The sequence below is a fragment of the Mixophyes fleayi genome, chromosome 3 (assembly GCF_038048845.1).
Source record: "Mixophyes fleayi isolate aMixFle1 chromosome 3, aMixFle1.hap1, whole genome shotgun sequence".
NCBI classification, from domain to species: domain Eukaryota; kingdom Metazoa; phylum Chordata; class Amphibia; order Anura; family Limnodynastidae; genus Mixophyes; species Mixophyes fleayi.
The window spans coordinates 258,176,753-258,191,146 of record NC_134404.1 but is presented as its reverse complement, the minus strand read 5'-3'; the positions used below and the strand labels follow the sequence as shown (position 1 = coordinate 258,191,146).

At 37.2% G+C, this 14,394-nt stretch overlaps 1 protein-coding gene across 1 annotated transcript in view; it reads left to right on the top strand.

Annotated features, from left to right (window-relative positions):
• The window catches only part of SMOC2 (SPARC related modular calcium binding 2), a 303,541-nt gene that overhangs the window by 91,084 nt on the left and 198,063 nt on the right, over positions 1-14,394 (top strand). Inside the window, exon 2 of the mRNA XM_075203490.1 lies at positions 12,108-12,279. Coding sequence (XP_075059591.1) covers positions 12,108-12,279 — 172 coding nt within the window. The remainder of the gene's footprint in view (positions 1-12,107; positions 12,280-14,394) is intronic.

The following is a 14,394-nucleotide window of genomic DNA, read 5'->3' as shown; positions in this document are numbered from 1 at the left end:
TAATGTGTCTGGCTTGCTTCAGTCTGAATAGATGTTGAAAGAATTTGCCTGTGACAGAGCTGTAGGTGCAGGCTGTTAACCATTGCTAACTTTAGGGCATCTCATTCTGTGGGTCTGTAACATAGCTAGAGGATTCTGGGATCATGAACCTCCTGGTTCTGTTTGTACTCCTGTGACTATATGTTTGCTTATCTCTGGCCACTGAGGTATGGCCTGGAGGCCAGGAGGAATGGGTTTATGGTACTTGCACTCATCTTACAAGCAGCAGATTGTGCAGTTTGTCTAAAAGAGTAATGCTTGAAATGAGTTGAAATAAGTCTTTTCATTATCTTGGTTTAGCTCCACTTTCAATGATATGCACATCCTCTTGGCTCACAAACAGGCTTATTGATCATTCTGTGGCGATAATGCTGATTTTCAAACAGAGATTTCACTTTTCTCCTTTTGGTAAATAGGGGCCTGATTCATTAAGGATCTTAAATGAAGAAGTATCTTATTTCAGTCTCCTGGACAAAACCATGTTACAATGCAAGGGGTGAAAACTAGTTTTCTGTTTTGCACACAAGTTAGATACTGTCTGTTTTTTCATGTAGCACACAAATATCAACTTTAAATTTCAGTGTACAAATAAGCTATCAAGTATTTGTGTGCTACATGAAAAAAACAGTCAGTATTTAACTTATGTGCAAAACAGAAAACTAGTTTGCACCCTTTGCTTTGTAACATGGTTTTGTCCAGGAGACTGAAATAAGATACCTCTTCATTTAAGATCCTTAATGAATCAGGCCCTATACCCTTAACTATGGTACTTCATTAAAAGGCTGCAGTACCCAGTACAGGTCCTTAATCAACTGTCACTCTTAAGGTCCTATTTAGAGATCTGTGAGAATTTGCAATATTCCTGTTTTCAGATAAAATCTGCAAGAGATGTTTTTTTTAGGTTGATATGTGAGCAAACTATTCATTCAATTGGCATTTTATATAGAGGAGGCCTGTGTAACTACATGGATGAAGATCACAAGTGTGGTGTTCGAGTACTGATGGGAAATCCTTCCCTTACCTTGTCCTCCAGACACGAGTCAGGTTCTTTTCTGTTCGAATATCCGGTGGTCAGGAGATAAATACTTCAAGGAAAGGGACAAGGATTGGTCAAACAACTTGGGTTTATTGAGAATGCGGTAAGGATAGTTTTGGTAAGCCACCGCGCCACTGACCCCTTCAGCTCAATGGTAATGACAAAATAATGCGTTTGATCAGCATAGAGCACAATAGCATTTAACATATAACATACACCTGGTGAGTATAAGGCACAATAGCGATAACATCTTCAATGCACATTGTCTAATAAGGCACACTGGTAATCACAGTTACTACTTTCAAGTTAACAATATCTGACTGGTGATTGTGCAAGAACCATCAATAATAACCCATTAAGACTCTTACGGTCACTACCGCGCCCACTAGAGGGCTCCTTCTTATTCAGGTGTTTGGAGTACAGTGCTATTCCCTCTGGGTTAACTTGAATCGCAGCGGTACCGCTAACGCTCAATGTCACACCTTCAATATCAATAAATCAACTCTTAGGTAAATCACATAACATTAACATCATCTAAAACATTTGTTGCACCAATATTATCCCGGTAACATTACCATATTTTCCATTCAGTCCTGGGCTAACCTGTGCACAGGAATTTGGTAGTGTTCCAATGTCCTGCAGAGGTTTCCAGAAGGGTTAAGTATTATAGTAGAAAGCAGGGCTGTTGCTCAGTTCAGCCACAAGATGGCACTGTTCCCTCAGCAGTCAATGAATCTATATTAGCACATTTGCTCTGCAACAGGGGATAGTGTCCAGATATCAGCAACACATAGGATATAGCTTAATTGCTCCCTGCAGCCTGTGTAAAGGTATGATCTGGGGGAAAAACTCTCACAATCCTTCCTTTTACAAGAATGCAATGGCAGTTTTGGGTAGATTCTCTCATCACTCTTCCCTCTGACACTGGGGTGTGTGCAGTACACTGCAGGCTAGGGTTTTACCTTGAGAGGGTTCTGTAGTTAGTGGAGACTGTCTTTGGTGCCCCACTGCATGTCCCCAGCTGTTCTCTGTCTGCTTTGCTGGCAATGTCACCAGTTCTGACAGCAGCTTATCTTTTCACTGCTCGGCTGCACCTCAGCCCCTCTTGTTGCCTTCATCCTCCTCCTGTCAATCACTCCTGGTTGCAAGTCTCCAGGAGCACAATTAACCCCTTGAAACCCTGCATTTTAACAGCGCTTATGCACTCCTCTGTGCTGTTAAACTGGGCTTTGGGGCACCACAAAGCAAGCAATACTGATGGCTGTTCACACACATACGTGGCACTTGCTAATGCCTTTGTGCCAGGACATATTCCATTAGCTAATGCTGATATTGCTAAAGGTATAACCATCAGTGTTCAGCGAGAGCTCTATTATAGACATGTACTTTTTCTTGCTATGAATTATTTTGGTCAGGAGGAGTATGTGACCACAGGTGGTGAGGAAATGGCTCTGTATATGTTAGCACCCGATTGTGTAAAGTGTGAATGGTTTTGCTAGATTACAATTATTGGCTGTAGTTGGTTCAGTGAGGTTCTGTGCATGACAAGGTAAGTTGTACACTGAATTTTGGCAATGCTGATGGTTTCATATATTTGCATTTATAAATTGTTATACCTCACATTACAAATTGGAAGATAAGATTACAATATTAGGAAATAATATGCATAATAAACTGGCTAAGAGATAGAAAGCACCATTGTAAGCATCATTTTTAGATGTTTAAATGTGTTCTTGAAGTATCCAGAATTCAGTATGGGATTATGTCATTTTCCAAAGACAGCCACATTGCACAAAGATATCACTCACTGCCAGCTATATTGCGCATTGCGGCCACACTGCACAGGGACTTTTATCTTTGCTTCTCATATATTGCATACAGTTCACCTGTTGTGGGCTATGTGTTGCACTGAGGCACCCACATTGACAGATATATACAGCACCAAAACACCCCCCACCCCCACTGCCATTAATTTTGCAAAGAGACACCTACACATTGCACAGAGACATCTACAGCTTGGATAAAATCTAACTAACTGTTAACTATTTTCCTTACACTACTGGACCACTATTGCAGAAAATAATAATAATAATAATTGTTAAATACAGATATTGAAAAACTTTGACTAACTGTAAAATATAGATAATTTGCACTGCTTAGAAACATTTAATAAGAAACCATAATGATAATCATAATAATATTAATAATAATAATAATAATAATAATAATAAACTAGTAGCAATGTCCAGAAAAGCCTACAACATATGCTGCCTTTTTACAAGTACATTACATATGTGTATTTTTAAAAAGCTTGGATACCTACTTAAATAATATATACATCAAAGCAGTTACTGATAGCATGAACCACATTACTCCAAATGCTTCCTTATGTTTGTGATTTGTTCACACATTTCTTCATGAAAAATAGCAAGATTGACCTTCTGGTATTCCAAATAGTTGATGCTTCACAGGTACACAAGAAATTAGCAGATGTGGGTTTCTATGTTGTTCCACATGGAAATGATCATTTATCTGTGTACTTGTCTAAAGGTCGGACAGAAGTAACTTCAAACAACCAATCAGCAGATTTTTCTTTGAGTAAATCACAACCAGATTTTTGTTTTTCAGATAACAAGAAAAAAATTGACTTACAAGAGGTGAAGACTAATGGATCTTCCAAATAACCTTTAATAACATTTAATAAGTTACCATGGGAAAGAACATACATAACCAAAATATTTATTTTCTCAAACAGCTTGACAATCTGAGTATAATCTTATATGTTTTCTTAAACAAGTTACCTTTATTACCTTTAATACTGTAATTTTAACCTGGATTTTTACTCGCCAGAGAGGTGCGAGCAAAAATCAGCGCTGAAAGGACCATTCTAACGGTAATACTGCGCACTTTTACCATACTAACAGTAATAGGGCGCAGGCCACGTTATTCCTAAAATAACACGGCCAAATTAAATTGGCCCCATAAATTCTATTTGTGTTGATTCAGAGGAAATCAAAGCAAACAACCCGGTGTGACAGTGCTATCTTAAAAAGGGGAACACATCCTTCCTAACCCCAAAAATGACAATTGGTTTAATACCCTGAATAGATCACCCCATAATGTATTCTATTATTTATAGCTACATGTAATGTAAGAAGGCCATACAATAAATTTTAGCATTCAGATAATGAATTTGCCCTCATCACCAGTCCTCCACTTAACCATTTCACCATGTAGTATATTTCACTATCTTTCATCCTCCATATCTCCCTCTCTTGCTTCTTGCCCTTACAGTCGCTCACATCCATGTGTCAACCTTTCGTCTGCCCCTTTCCTTTTAGATTGTAAACTCTAGTGAGCAGGGCTCTCTTCCCTCCTGTTCTCATTACCGATAACTTTTGCCCACAAACTACTCTGTGCACCTCCTCCTTGGGCTCTCTGCCCATTGACTCAATCCTCCATTGCCTTTGCACCTCTTTCAGTAACTTTAAACCTGTTAGTTACACCCACGCTAATGGGCACTGGTTTCAGCCTGCATTGAATATACCCCATGCACCCCAGGTAGCTGTGTTGAGAGTTGTAGTGCTATTTGTTTACTGTATTGTACTGTTATTCCATGTACTGTCTTGTTGTTTGCCCTCTGAATGGTGCAACCGACCTCATGTGGTGCCCTATAAATAAAGGTTATTATTAATAATAATAATAATAATAATAATAATAATGAGCAGCACGGTGGCTTAGTGGTTAGCACTTTTGCCTCACAGCACTGGGGTCATGAGTTCAATTCCTGACCAGGACTTATCTATGTGGAGTTTGTATGTTCTCTTCGTGTCTTTGTGGTTTCCTCTGTGCAACCAGGTTAATTGGCTGCTATCAAATTGACCTTAGTGCCTCCAAGTGCCCTGGCTCTGTTTCCAGTAGCAAGCACTGGGCTACACACAGCTTCTCCAAGCTGTAGAATAACCACAAGAGTCACCATGCAGCATGAAAGCATCAGTCTTCTCTACAACCTGAAAAGGGAGGAGGTTTGGTTGAGATGAGCAGTGGGGCCAGTTATGGTTGTCAGCAGATGACTGTTTTAAGATTTCTGCAGTGACTGTTATATCTTCCACTGTCTCTCCGCATTCCATCTCTACCACACCATCAGTAGCTGCACAGAAATGCCAATCGACAATCGCTTTTTAATTGGTGGCTGATAATGATGCCACCTTACAATAGCTGCTAATACTTTCCCCATCACCAGTTACAATTATTAATACTCTCTCTTATGTATCAATTGTTCCTCATACCTCCTAGGTTACATGCTCATTTAGGAAGGGACATCTTTACTTGCTGTTAATTGTCATTGTGTGTAATTTTTTGTGTCATGATCCCCTCAATGTATTGCTAGGTGTAGCAGTTCAGAACTCTATACATAAATATGTGCTATTCTCCTAGTTGTTCCTCTGTGTGAATATGTTAGAAATGTAAAAGAACAACAGAAGTCATGTTGTGTTTATCCTGTATACACTGTGAACATCTGTGTTGTTGTTCTCCAAATCTGTCTGTCCTCGTTTACCTTAATTTACAGAGCTGTCTTCTACTTATTTCTCTGACTAGTGATACAATAGACCTACTTCCTATATGAGTGCACAGTAAGAAAGGTGTGTGTTATGATAGCTTGCAACTAAGCCTGACAATACGTCTGTGCAACACTATGGGGCATATTCAATTGTTCTGAATCCCCGCTGCGTTAAAACTATTACTGTTATTACGGTAATGGTAAGCTGGATTTCAGTTTGCAGCTCAGGGAGCTGCGAGCTGAAATCCAGTCAGAAAACTACCGTAATAACGGTATTTACACGCACTATTACCGTAATAACGGTAATAGTGCGTGGATCGCGAGATTTTGGGCGTTTCCACCAACAATTGAATATGCCCCTATAAATACAATAAACAGTATGTTTCTTTGTATCAAATCTTTTTGACCATGTGGAATAACGGGAGTTATATAAAGACAATTATATAATGAAGTACAAGGAAACATGTAAATTCACTTACCAAGGCATTTCTTAATTAATTAATTAATTAATTAATTATTTCTTAATTAATGTCTTTCTTTAACAAATGCACTTGTGATTATCTAATATATATAAGCCTAGCGGCGTGTGTTAGTGTGTGTGTGTGTGTGTGTGGAAAAAACTATTTTCTCAGAAAGGGCTCATCCAATTGACCTGAAATTTGGTATACTGACATTATTTGACAAAAAAATGATAATAGTGAAGTCAGTTAACTTCCATCATTCCCCCTTCTCCCCGTTGGAGGGGTAGTAAAGGCTAAATTTACCAGTTGAGGGCTCAAACTCTTGACCGTGTGGGTATTTATTTACCTGAGCCTGTGTTTTGTCATGGACAATTGTATGTCGCATTTTCACGAGTACGGAGAAGCAGTGATGTGAAAGTGCAGGTTATGAATACTGCCCTTCAGACTGATTGAGCACAGCGATAAGGTGTTTAGCAGAAACATTGTGTATCGAGAGCTTTTAGAACAGTAAGACGATGGAGATAAACGATGTGGCGATGAAGATGAAGGATGAGGTGATGGAGAAGAATGATGAGGTGGTGACATGTGGACAAAATCACTTAAAAAAGGGCGCTTACGTTGGGAAGTAACGCTCTTCCCCTGAGGAGGCCTGGCCTAGCCACAAATGCATGACAAGAACCTTTTTAACACCTTAAGTAGCTTGATTTGACTAGATTGCATGAGTATCATGCACGGGTTAACTTGTGGTACATATGTTTTAAACTGACTTTTATTTCAATAACAGCGTAAAAATATTATTGCAACAAGACTTTACCTAGTATCTTTAGTGGTGTTAGCAAGTCTGCTTCCACTGCTCAGTATTTAGCACAAACTCATAATTTGCTTTCTCTTCTCCATAATCCCTTTATCTGCCAGATCTCTACTGCCAATTTAATTTAGGCGTGATAAACCTCTCATAAGATAATAGTTTGGTGAGTGAGATAATGGCAAAGATAACACTGTTGATGTTGAGTGTCATATCATTTGGTGGCTTGGTAAAATCAGAAAATATTAAAAAATATGAAGTGACAGACTCAACTCTCTAAATTTGTTCATAGAGTTCACAGATGGATAACCTAACTATCTCCTGCATACTGGATATAGTCACCTGTGCTTAGCACAATTAAGCATAGAAAATGTTTGTCCCTTTAATAAGCCATCATAAATGTAAATGTATCATCAGAAGTGTTTATACTTGAAAATGATGACTTCACCTAAATGCTGTCAGGTAATGTTTTTAATCTACAGAGAGTGAGTAATACAATGGAAAATATATTAAACTTGTTTTAAAGGTTTTTTTTTACTGTTTTATATATTTTAACCTTTTCAGTTTTTTTTGTCAATGGGACACTTTATCTCACATATAATGTTTTTTTTAATTGGGACAAATATTACCTAATCAAAAATAACATTTTTTAATTCATGCTAGGTCTGAAATAAGTAATGCATTGCAAACGAAAAATATGCCTTTATTTGTTTAGCTTTCTAAAGGAATTTACATAGTCAGCATTTGTTTTGCACATGATTTATCACAAATAAATCAATGCTGTACAATGCAAAATATTAAATACAAAGCATACAATTTATTTCTACATCAAATAGGATGGTAATATGTATACAGTGATGTCATATACTATCTCTATTAATTATTTTGTTCCTAGAACATGTCAAAAGAGAGGATTAATAATGTCTTTATTTTAACGCTGAAGGTCTAATAGTGTGGAAAATATGCTAATGAACATGAAATAACTTATTTATAACTAGCACCGTCGACAAACACCTCGCAAAGGTAGTTCAGGTGTAACCTAAGGAATACAATATATATTCTGCTCTAAATATACTTGACCATTACATTCATTGTCTATTATATACACACACATCAAGTATTGTATATGTGTGTAGGTTGTTGTGTCAGGATCAGTGGCTACTGTATTTAAGTTTTGTGTATGTCATCTTGTAATGTGTGGTGTGAGGGTGTGTGTAAATCAGTGTTAAAGGTGTGAGTGCAAGCTTGCATTATGTGGTGTGTGTATGTGTGGGGGAGGGGAGTGTGTATGGAGGAAAGCAGTATACAAGCTCCTCCCTCCATCTTGAAATCCAAAATATCTATATTTTCAACAGAACTTTCACAAAACTGTAACACTCAAATACCATTTATATCACATACCACTCACATTCATTATACATGAACCAAATCCATATATTCTTAAACTTCACCATTTGAAACACCATATTCTTGTTTACAATATTCATACTGTATCCCATAAGTCATATACAGTACCACAATTATACAGCATTGCATGCGTTGGTTGAAGTGGGGGTGTATATGGTGTTATGCCATACAGCCACTTCTTCTACTGTCTGCATTGTAAACCTATAAAATCCCATTTACTTAAATTTACATTAAATTACATTTTTCATACCGTCAATTCTAAATTTCCATACCGCTACTTTTAAATTTACATTTCGACCACTGATTGCAGGAGATACAGTGCAGCTTAGGTATTGTTGAAATTGTATTTATAATTATAATAGAATTTTTTGTGTGCAGCCTGATTTGCAGTATTATATATATTGTTGTTATTATTCATATTGTCTATTTAAGGAATTGCTGATAAAATAATGTGAAAGGCTAGGAACTATATCTTGTGCAAATATCTGTCTTAAGAAAGTAGATCCGTGAAGTGAATGCTGATTCATTGTAAATCATCCATGTGACCGCTGTGATGACATCATTTTGTAAACACACCCACCATTGTAAAAGTTTTTAAATTGGCTTGCAGCCAGCTCAGAGCTCTCTCTCCAAGAAATCATGGCTTATACAGGTTGTATTCAAACTAAGCTGTGCACTGTACTATTTTCTGTAACTTAAAAATCTAGCTTTAAGTATTAAGTATTGCAAAATCTACACTGAAATGAACAATATTGATTTATTTTAAGAAATAAATTTAACAGAAGAGGTACAATGCAGCATATTGCATAAAGCATTGTAGGGGTTAACAACAGCACGGCATGTCCACCATCTTGAAATCATGGAAGGATTAAATCAAACACACTGTTGTTCCTTACATGCTAGCTATGAAACCATTCATCTGTATAAGTTCAACATCTCTGAAGAACCAATTCCTATAAGCAGGCACACCATTTAATTAATTGATCACAGTAAATGCCTTATTAGCACAATCTCTCTCACTATGAACTCCATTTTGTCTATTGTCTGCGTACAAACTCACATCACAAAAGAAACCCACATGCAATATTCAGCACAATATCTCTCACTATGAATTCCATTTCTTTAATACTTGCACAAAGTTTCACATTACAAATTGCCATCCATTCCATCACAACTCTGTAAACTACCAAACTTCATTAAAAAAATACTGCCATTGTCATTACAAAACAAAATTTCATACCATAAACTGCCTCACACACAAAACTCCATTCCTGAGTTACACTTGCCAACATCTCTCAGCTCCAGAGAGTGAGTGAAAGAAATTTCAACCTTGTGCCAATGAGATTTCAAACATTCCTGTGGGTGGAGCAACCCTGCCACAGGACGTAGTCATTATGTGTGGCTCATAGCATTTGATATGTAAATACAAGCTACTTCTCAAGTCAGGTTCTACTACCTTTGTTTACTAACTGTGATTCAAACGTGATTTGAAATAACAGACATGGTTGACACTTAGGCAATGTATTCAAAAATGTAATACCCTTATATTTTACATGTCCTTAGAACGACCTATGAAAACACTAGGCGTTACCCTTTTTGAAGTGGTTTCTGTGTGATTCCACTATGTGTAAAAAAGGTTCCAAAATATTTGTTTCAAATTTCAAAAATATTAGCAAGTTGCAGTCTGATTTCACCAGTCCACTAAAAAACAACCAAAGGAAAAACTGTGATGAGTATTAACCACAAATACATTCACCAACAGTTCATAAGTGAGACTTTAGATGAGGAAAAAATACCAGAGCTCCAGACCAATGAACCAGCATTACCATATCTCGATGGCAAACAAATCCAAGTAGTTAGGATAAAATCTTACCCTGCTGTCGTAAGTTTGAAATACAAGGAAATATAAATACTTACACTGTGTTCTGCTTGTTCTGGTCTGTTCAGAACTCACAATTTGAAGTCGAAATAGCCCTGTACTCTTCATTCGCAATAGTTGCATATTTAAGCTTTCATTGTAAATTGCGATACAGACAATAATAAATCATAAAATGAAATAGTTCTAAATAGTTACAATGGTCAGGACTCGAGGCTTCAGCGTCACCGTTTCATTATGAGCACTGTCGTTGCTGGGATGGTGTTTTGCCAGATGTGTTCCACCTTGGAGTATACCTTACTTCCGAATTGCAGTTTATTGTGCATAGTAAAACAGAAGTGTCTCTGTGTCTCCTGCAAAGTAGTACAGAAGTGTCTCTGTGTCTCCTAAAAATTTGTACAGAAGTGTCTCTGTGTCTCCTACAAAGTAGTACAGAAGTGTCTCTGTGTCTCCTACAAAGTAGTACAGAAGTGTCTCTGTGTCTCCTGCAAAGTAGTACAGAAGTGTCTCTGTGTCTCCTACAAAGTAGTACAGAAGTGTCTCTGTGTCTCCTACAAAGTAGTACAGAAGTGTCTCTGTGTCTCCTACAAAGTAGCACAGAAGTGTCTCTGTGTCTCCTGCAAAGTAGTACAGAAGTGTCTCTGTGTCTCCTGCAAAGTAGTACAGAAGTGTCTCTGTGTCTCCTAAAAATTTGTACAGAAGTGTCTCTGTGTCTCCTACAAAGTAGTACAGAAGTGTCTCTGTGTCTCCTACAAAGTAGTACAGAAGTGTCTCTGTGTCTCCTGCAAAGTAGTACAGAAGTGTCTCTGTGTCTCCTGCAAAGTAGTACAGAAGTGTCTCTGTGTCTCCTACAAAGTAGTACAGAACTGTCTCTGTGTCTCCTACAAAGTAGTACAGAAGTGTCTCTGTGTCTCCTACAAAGTAGCACAGAAGTGTCTCTGTGTCTCCTGCAAAGTAGTACAGAAGTGTCTCTGTGTCTCCTGCAAAGTAGTACAGAAGTGTCTCTGTGTCTCCTAAAAATTTGTACAGAAGTGTCTCTGTGTCTCCTGCAAAGTAGTACAGAAGTGTCTCTGTGTCTCCTACAAAGTAGTACAGAAGTGTCTCTGTGTCTCCTACAAAGTAGCACAGAAGTGTCTCTGTGTCTCCTGCAAAGTAGTACAGAAGTGCCTCTGTGTCTCCTACAAAGTTGCACAGAAGTGTCTCTGTGTCTCCTACAAAGTAGTACAAAAGTGTCTCTGTGTCTCCTGCAAAGTAGTGCAGAAGTGTCTTTGTGTCTCCTACAAAGTAGTACAGAAGTGTCTCTGTGTGTCCTACAAAGTTGCACAGAAGTGTCTCTGTGTCTCCTACAAAGTAGTACAGAAGTGTCTCTGTGTCTCCTACAAAGTAGTACAGAAGTGTCTCTGTGTCTCCTACAAAGTAGTGCAGAAGTGTCTCTGTGTCTCCTACAAAGTAGTACAGAAGTGTCTTTGTGTCTCCTACAAAGTAGTGCAGAAGTGTCTCTGTGTCTCCTACAAAGTAGTACAGAAATGTCTTTGTGTCTCCTACAAAGTAGTGCAGAAGTGTCTTTGTGTCTCCTACAAAGTAGAACAGAAGTGTCTCTGTGTCTCCTACAAAGAAGTACAGAAATATTTCCATGTCTTCTGCAAAGTAGTAGAGAAGTGTCTTTGTTTCTCCTTTGTTGTAATAATTTCATTTATAGTCCCAGTATCAATAAAAAGTGATGATCACTGTCTTGCTAATGCTCTTTAAATTGTTGTAGACTTTTGAGCAAAAAGTCTAGTTTGCTACAGCCTAAATATACTATAACATTTACATAGTTATCTTACCTATTTTGTTAGTATTCATGTTGTGCTGCCATAATTGTTACATCCATTTTGATTTGCATATTTTGTTTTGACGCATTTATTTTGACTTTACTTTAGTTTCTGAGAGTGGATCAAGACAAAGACAGAGAGTGCAATCTGGATTGTGCAGGTTCTCCATCTAAACTTCTCTGTGCCTCAGATGGAAGAACATTCCTTTCCAGGTGTGAATTTCAGCGGGCTAAGTGTAAAGATTCTCAGCTGGAAATTGCATACAGAGGAAACTGTAAAGGTAAACAAGTTAAAACAGTCCTGACTTTCGCCAGACAATGTAATATCAGGTAGTATGCAGAAGTGACATGGCTTATCTAACCAGAGGCATGGCCACATTTAAATGGGATATGATTAGCCAAAGCAGGGGCATGGCCTGAATGGATTTTGGGGTGGTCAATTTTGTCCTGATCTGTTATTTTTGAAAAGTTGGAGGTATGCAGATATGTGTGCATTGTGCAAGGTTTGACATATTCATTCATAGGCCATATAAACAAAAGTATTGATTTTATTTTTCATTTTTTTAATCTATTATTTATTATTTATTATTAATCAAAAGAGTATCGTTTGTTAATGCCAGCATTGCTAGATTAAGTGTAATTTGGATCAAACAGTAGCTTCCATATGAGTCACTATTAGATACAAATTAGAGATGATCTATTTGTATATAATCAAATCCCATGGTACTTCTGATAAGCTTTAAACCAGGATACCATTTATTGTATTATATTTTTTTCTGACTTGAATAAAACAAATAAAATGCATACAAACTGGTACATCTGTAGCAAAAAAATATTAAATATGTGCCATAGATCTTAAAGGCTAAGTTAACATTAAATACTTTTAAAAATAAAATTATATAAATACCATTAAATGCGTAATAGACATATTAATAGACAACACTGCATTAGTGAATTAACTTTAAAGTCTAAATTATAAATAGTTGGTTTCTTATATCCACAATGAAGACAATAAAAAGTGAAACGCACTACTCAGGAACATATGAATAGGAGCCCCATAAGAAATCCTAATTAGAAACACAGTTTTTGAAGCGTTATTAGCAGCTTGCCAGCTGGACAGATCCTCACTATGTGCTGAATCGTGTATCTTGGTTAGGATAAAGGTAGTTTTCAATTTATATTGTGACCCCAAAAAATACCATTTTCAGTTACCATAAATCTCAGTAACAGTTTTTTGGCTTTGTAAATTTACAAACTGCAGTGATAGTAGGGGAAGTGCAGCCTCTAGTCAATTACAGCTATGTATGGCAGGGATGTTCAAGAAAAACATGTTTACCAGCACCATAGCAGCTGTAAATATACCTGTCAACAGATTTTCACAGGACCTGGTTTTCTGTGACTGAAGGCGGGTGGCCTGTCATGAGACAGGTATGTTTTGGTCAGATCTAAGTGTGGATTGGGGTCAATGACGGTAGTACCACCAGTGCAGAGGGTGGTGCCAGGGGTGAGGGGAACCATCCTTCTGAGTCCCCCTCTCTGCTCACTCTGCATGTTCTGGGCCAGTGCAGGTTTAGAACAGCAACATTAGGGTATTTGGAGGGTGTAGCTAAACATTGATGGGTCCATCCCAAAATTTTGAAATTTTTCCATCCTTGTTTAGTAAGATCTGAGCATGGTGTAGTATTTATAAATCTATTAATCAAGTTGTTAAAATAAATTACTGTTTTACACAGTCTAACTATAAATTGGACCAATTTATTGTTAGATTGTATAAAGTTGTGAGGACTACCATATCCCTGACGAAGTTCTGGGATGAAACGAGTAAGGTGGTTGTAGTCAAAGTGCTACATGTTTGAACTTTATAACACATTTGTCTGCATAACATCAGAAAATAATTGTACTACGCTACTATTGTGGAATGTTTTATCTTATTTATCTCTTTGTAAGAATTTTGATTAAGTGATTGGTTTGAATTCTTCTTATTAAGATCAGCTTAAATCAAGCTACGCACAGATAAGCTATAACTTCTGTTAAAAAATGTACGATGTTTATTTTAAAATTTTAATTAATAGATTTCTAAATACTACACCATGAGCGTCGCTTTTCTTTGTTTTTTTCATTTTTAGAGTCTTCCCACAATGGGTTGTGGAGTATTAGAAGAAGGGAGCTGCTAATTTTGGACTTTGTAATATGACATTTTTTTCTTTTCTTTTGTTCTTGTTAATTTTGTGTTGGTAGTGTGAGCGCCGTTTCAGGGATTTATATAACTATAATTTTATTTATTTAGATATTGTTAAATAATTGTCCTTTGGTGTTATTGGAAGTTTTGTTTTAGATGTGAACAAGAGACACAGACTAGATCATAACCTTTGCGTATTGACTTTGAGGTTTCTTAA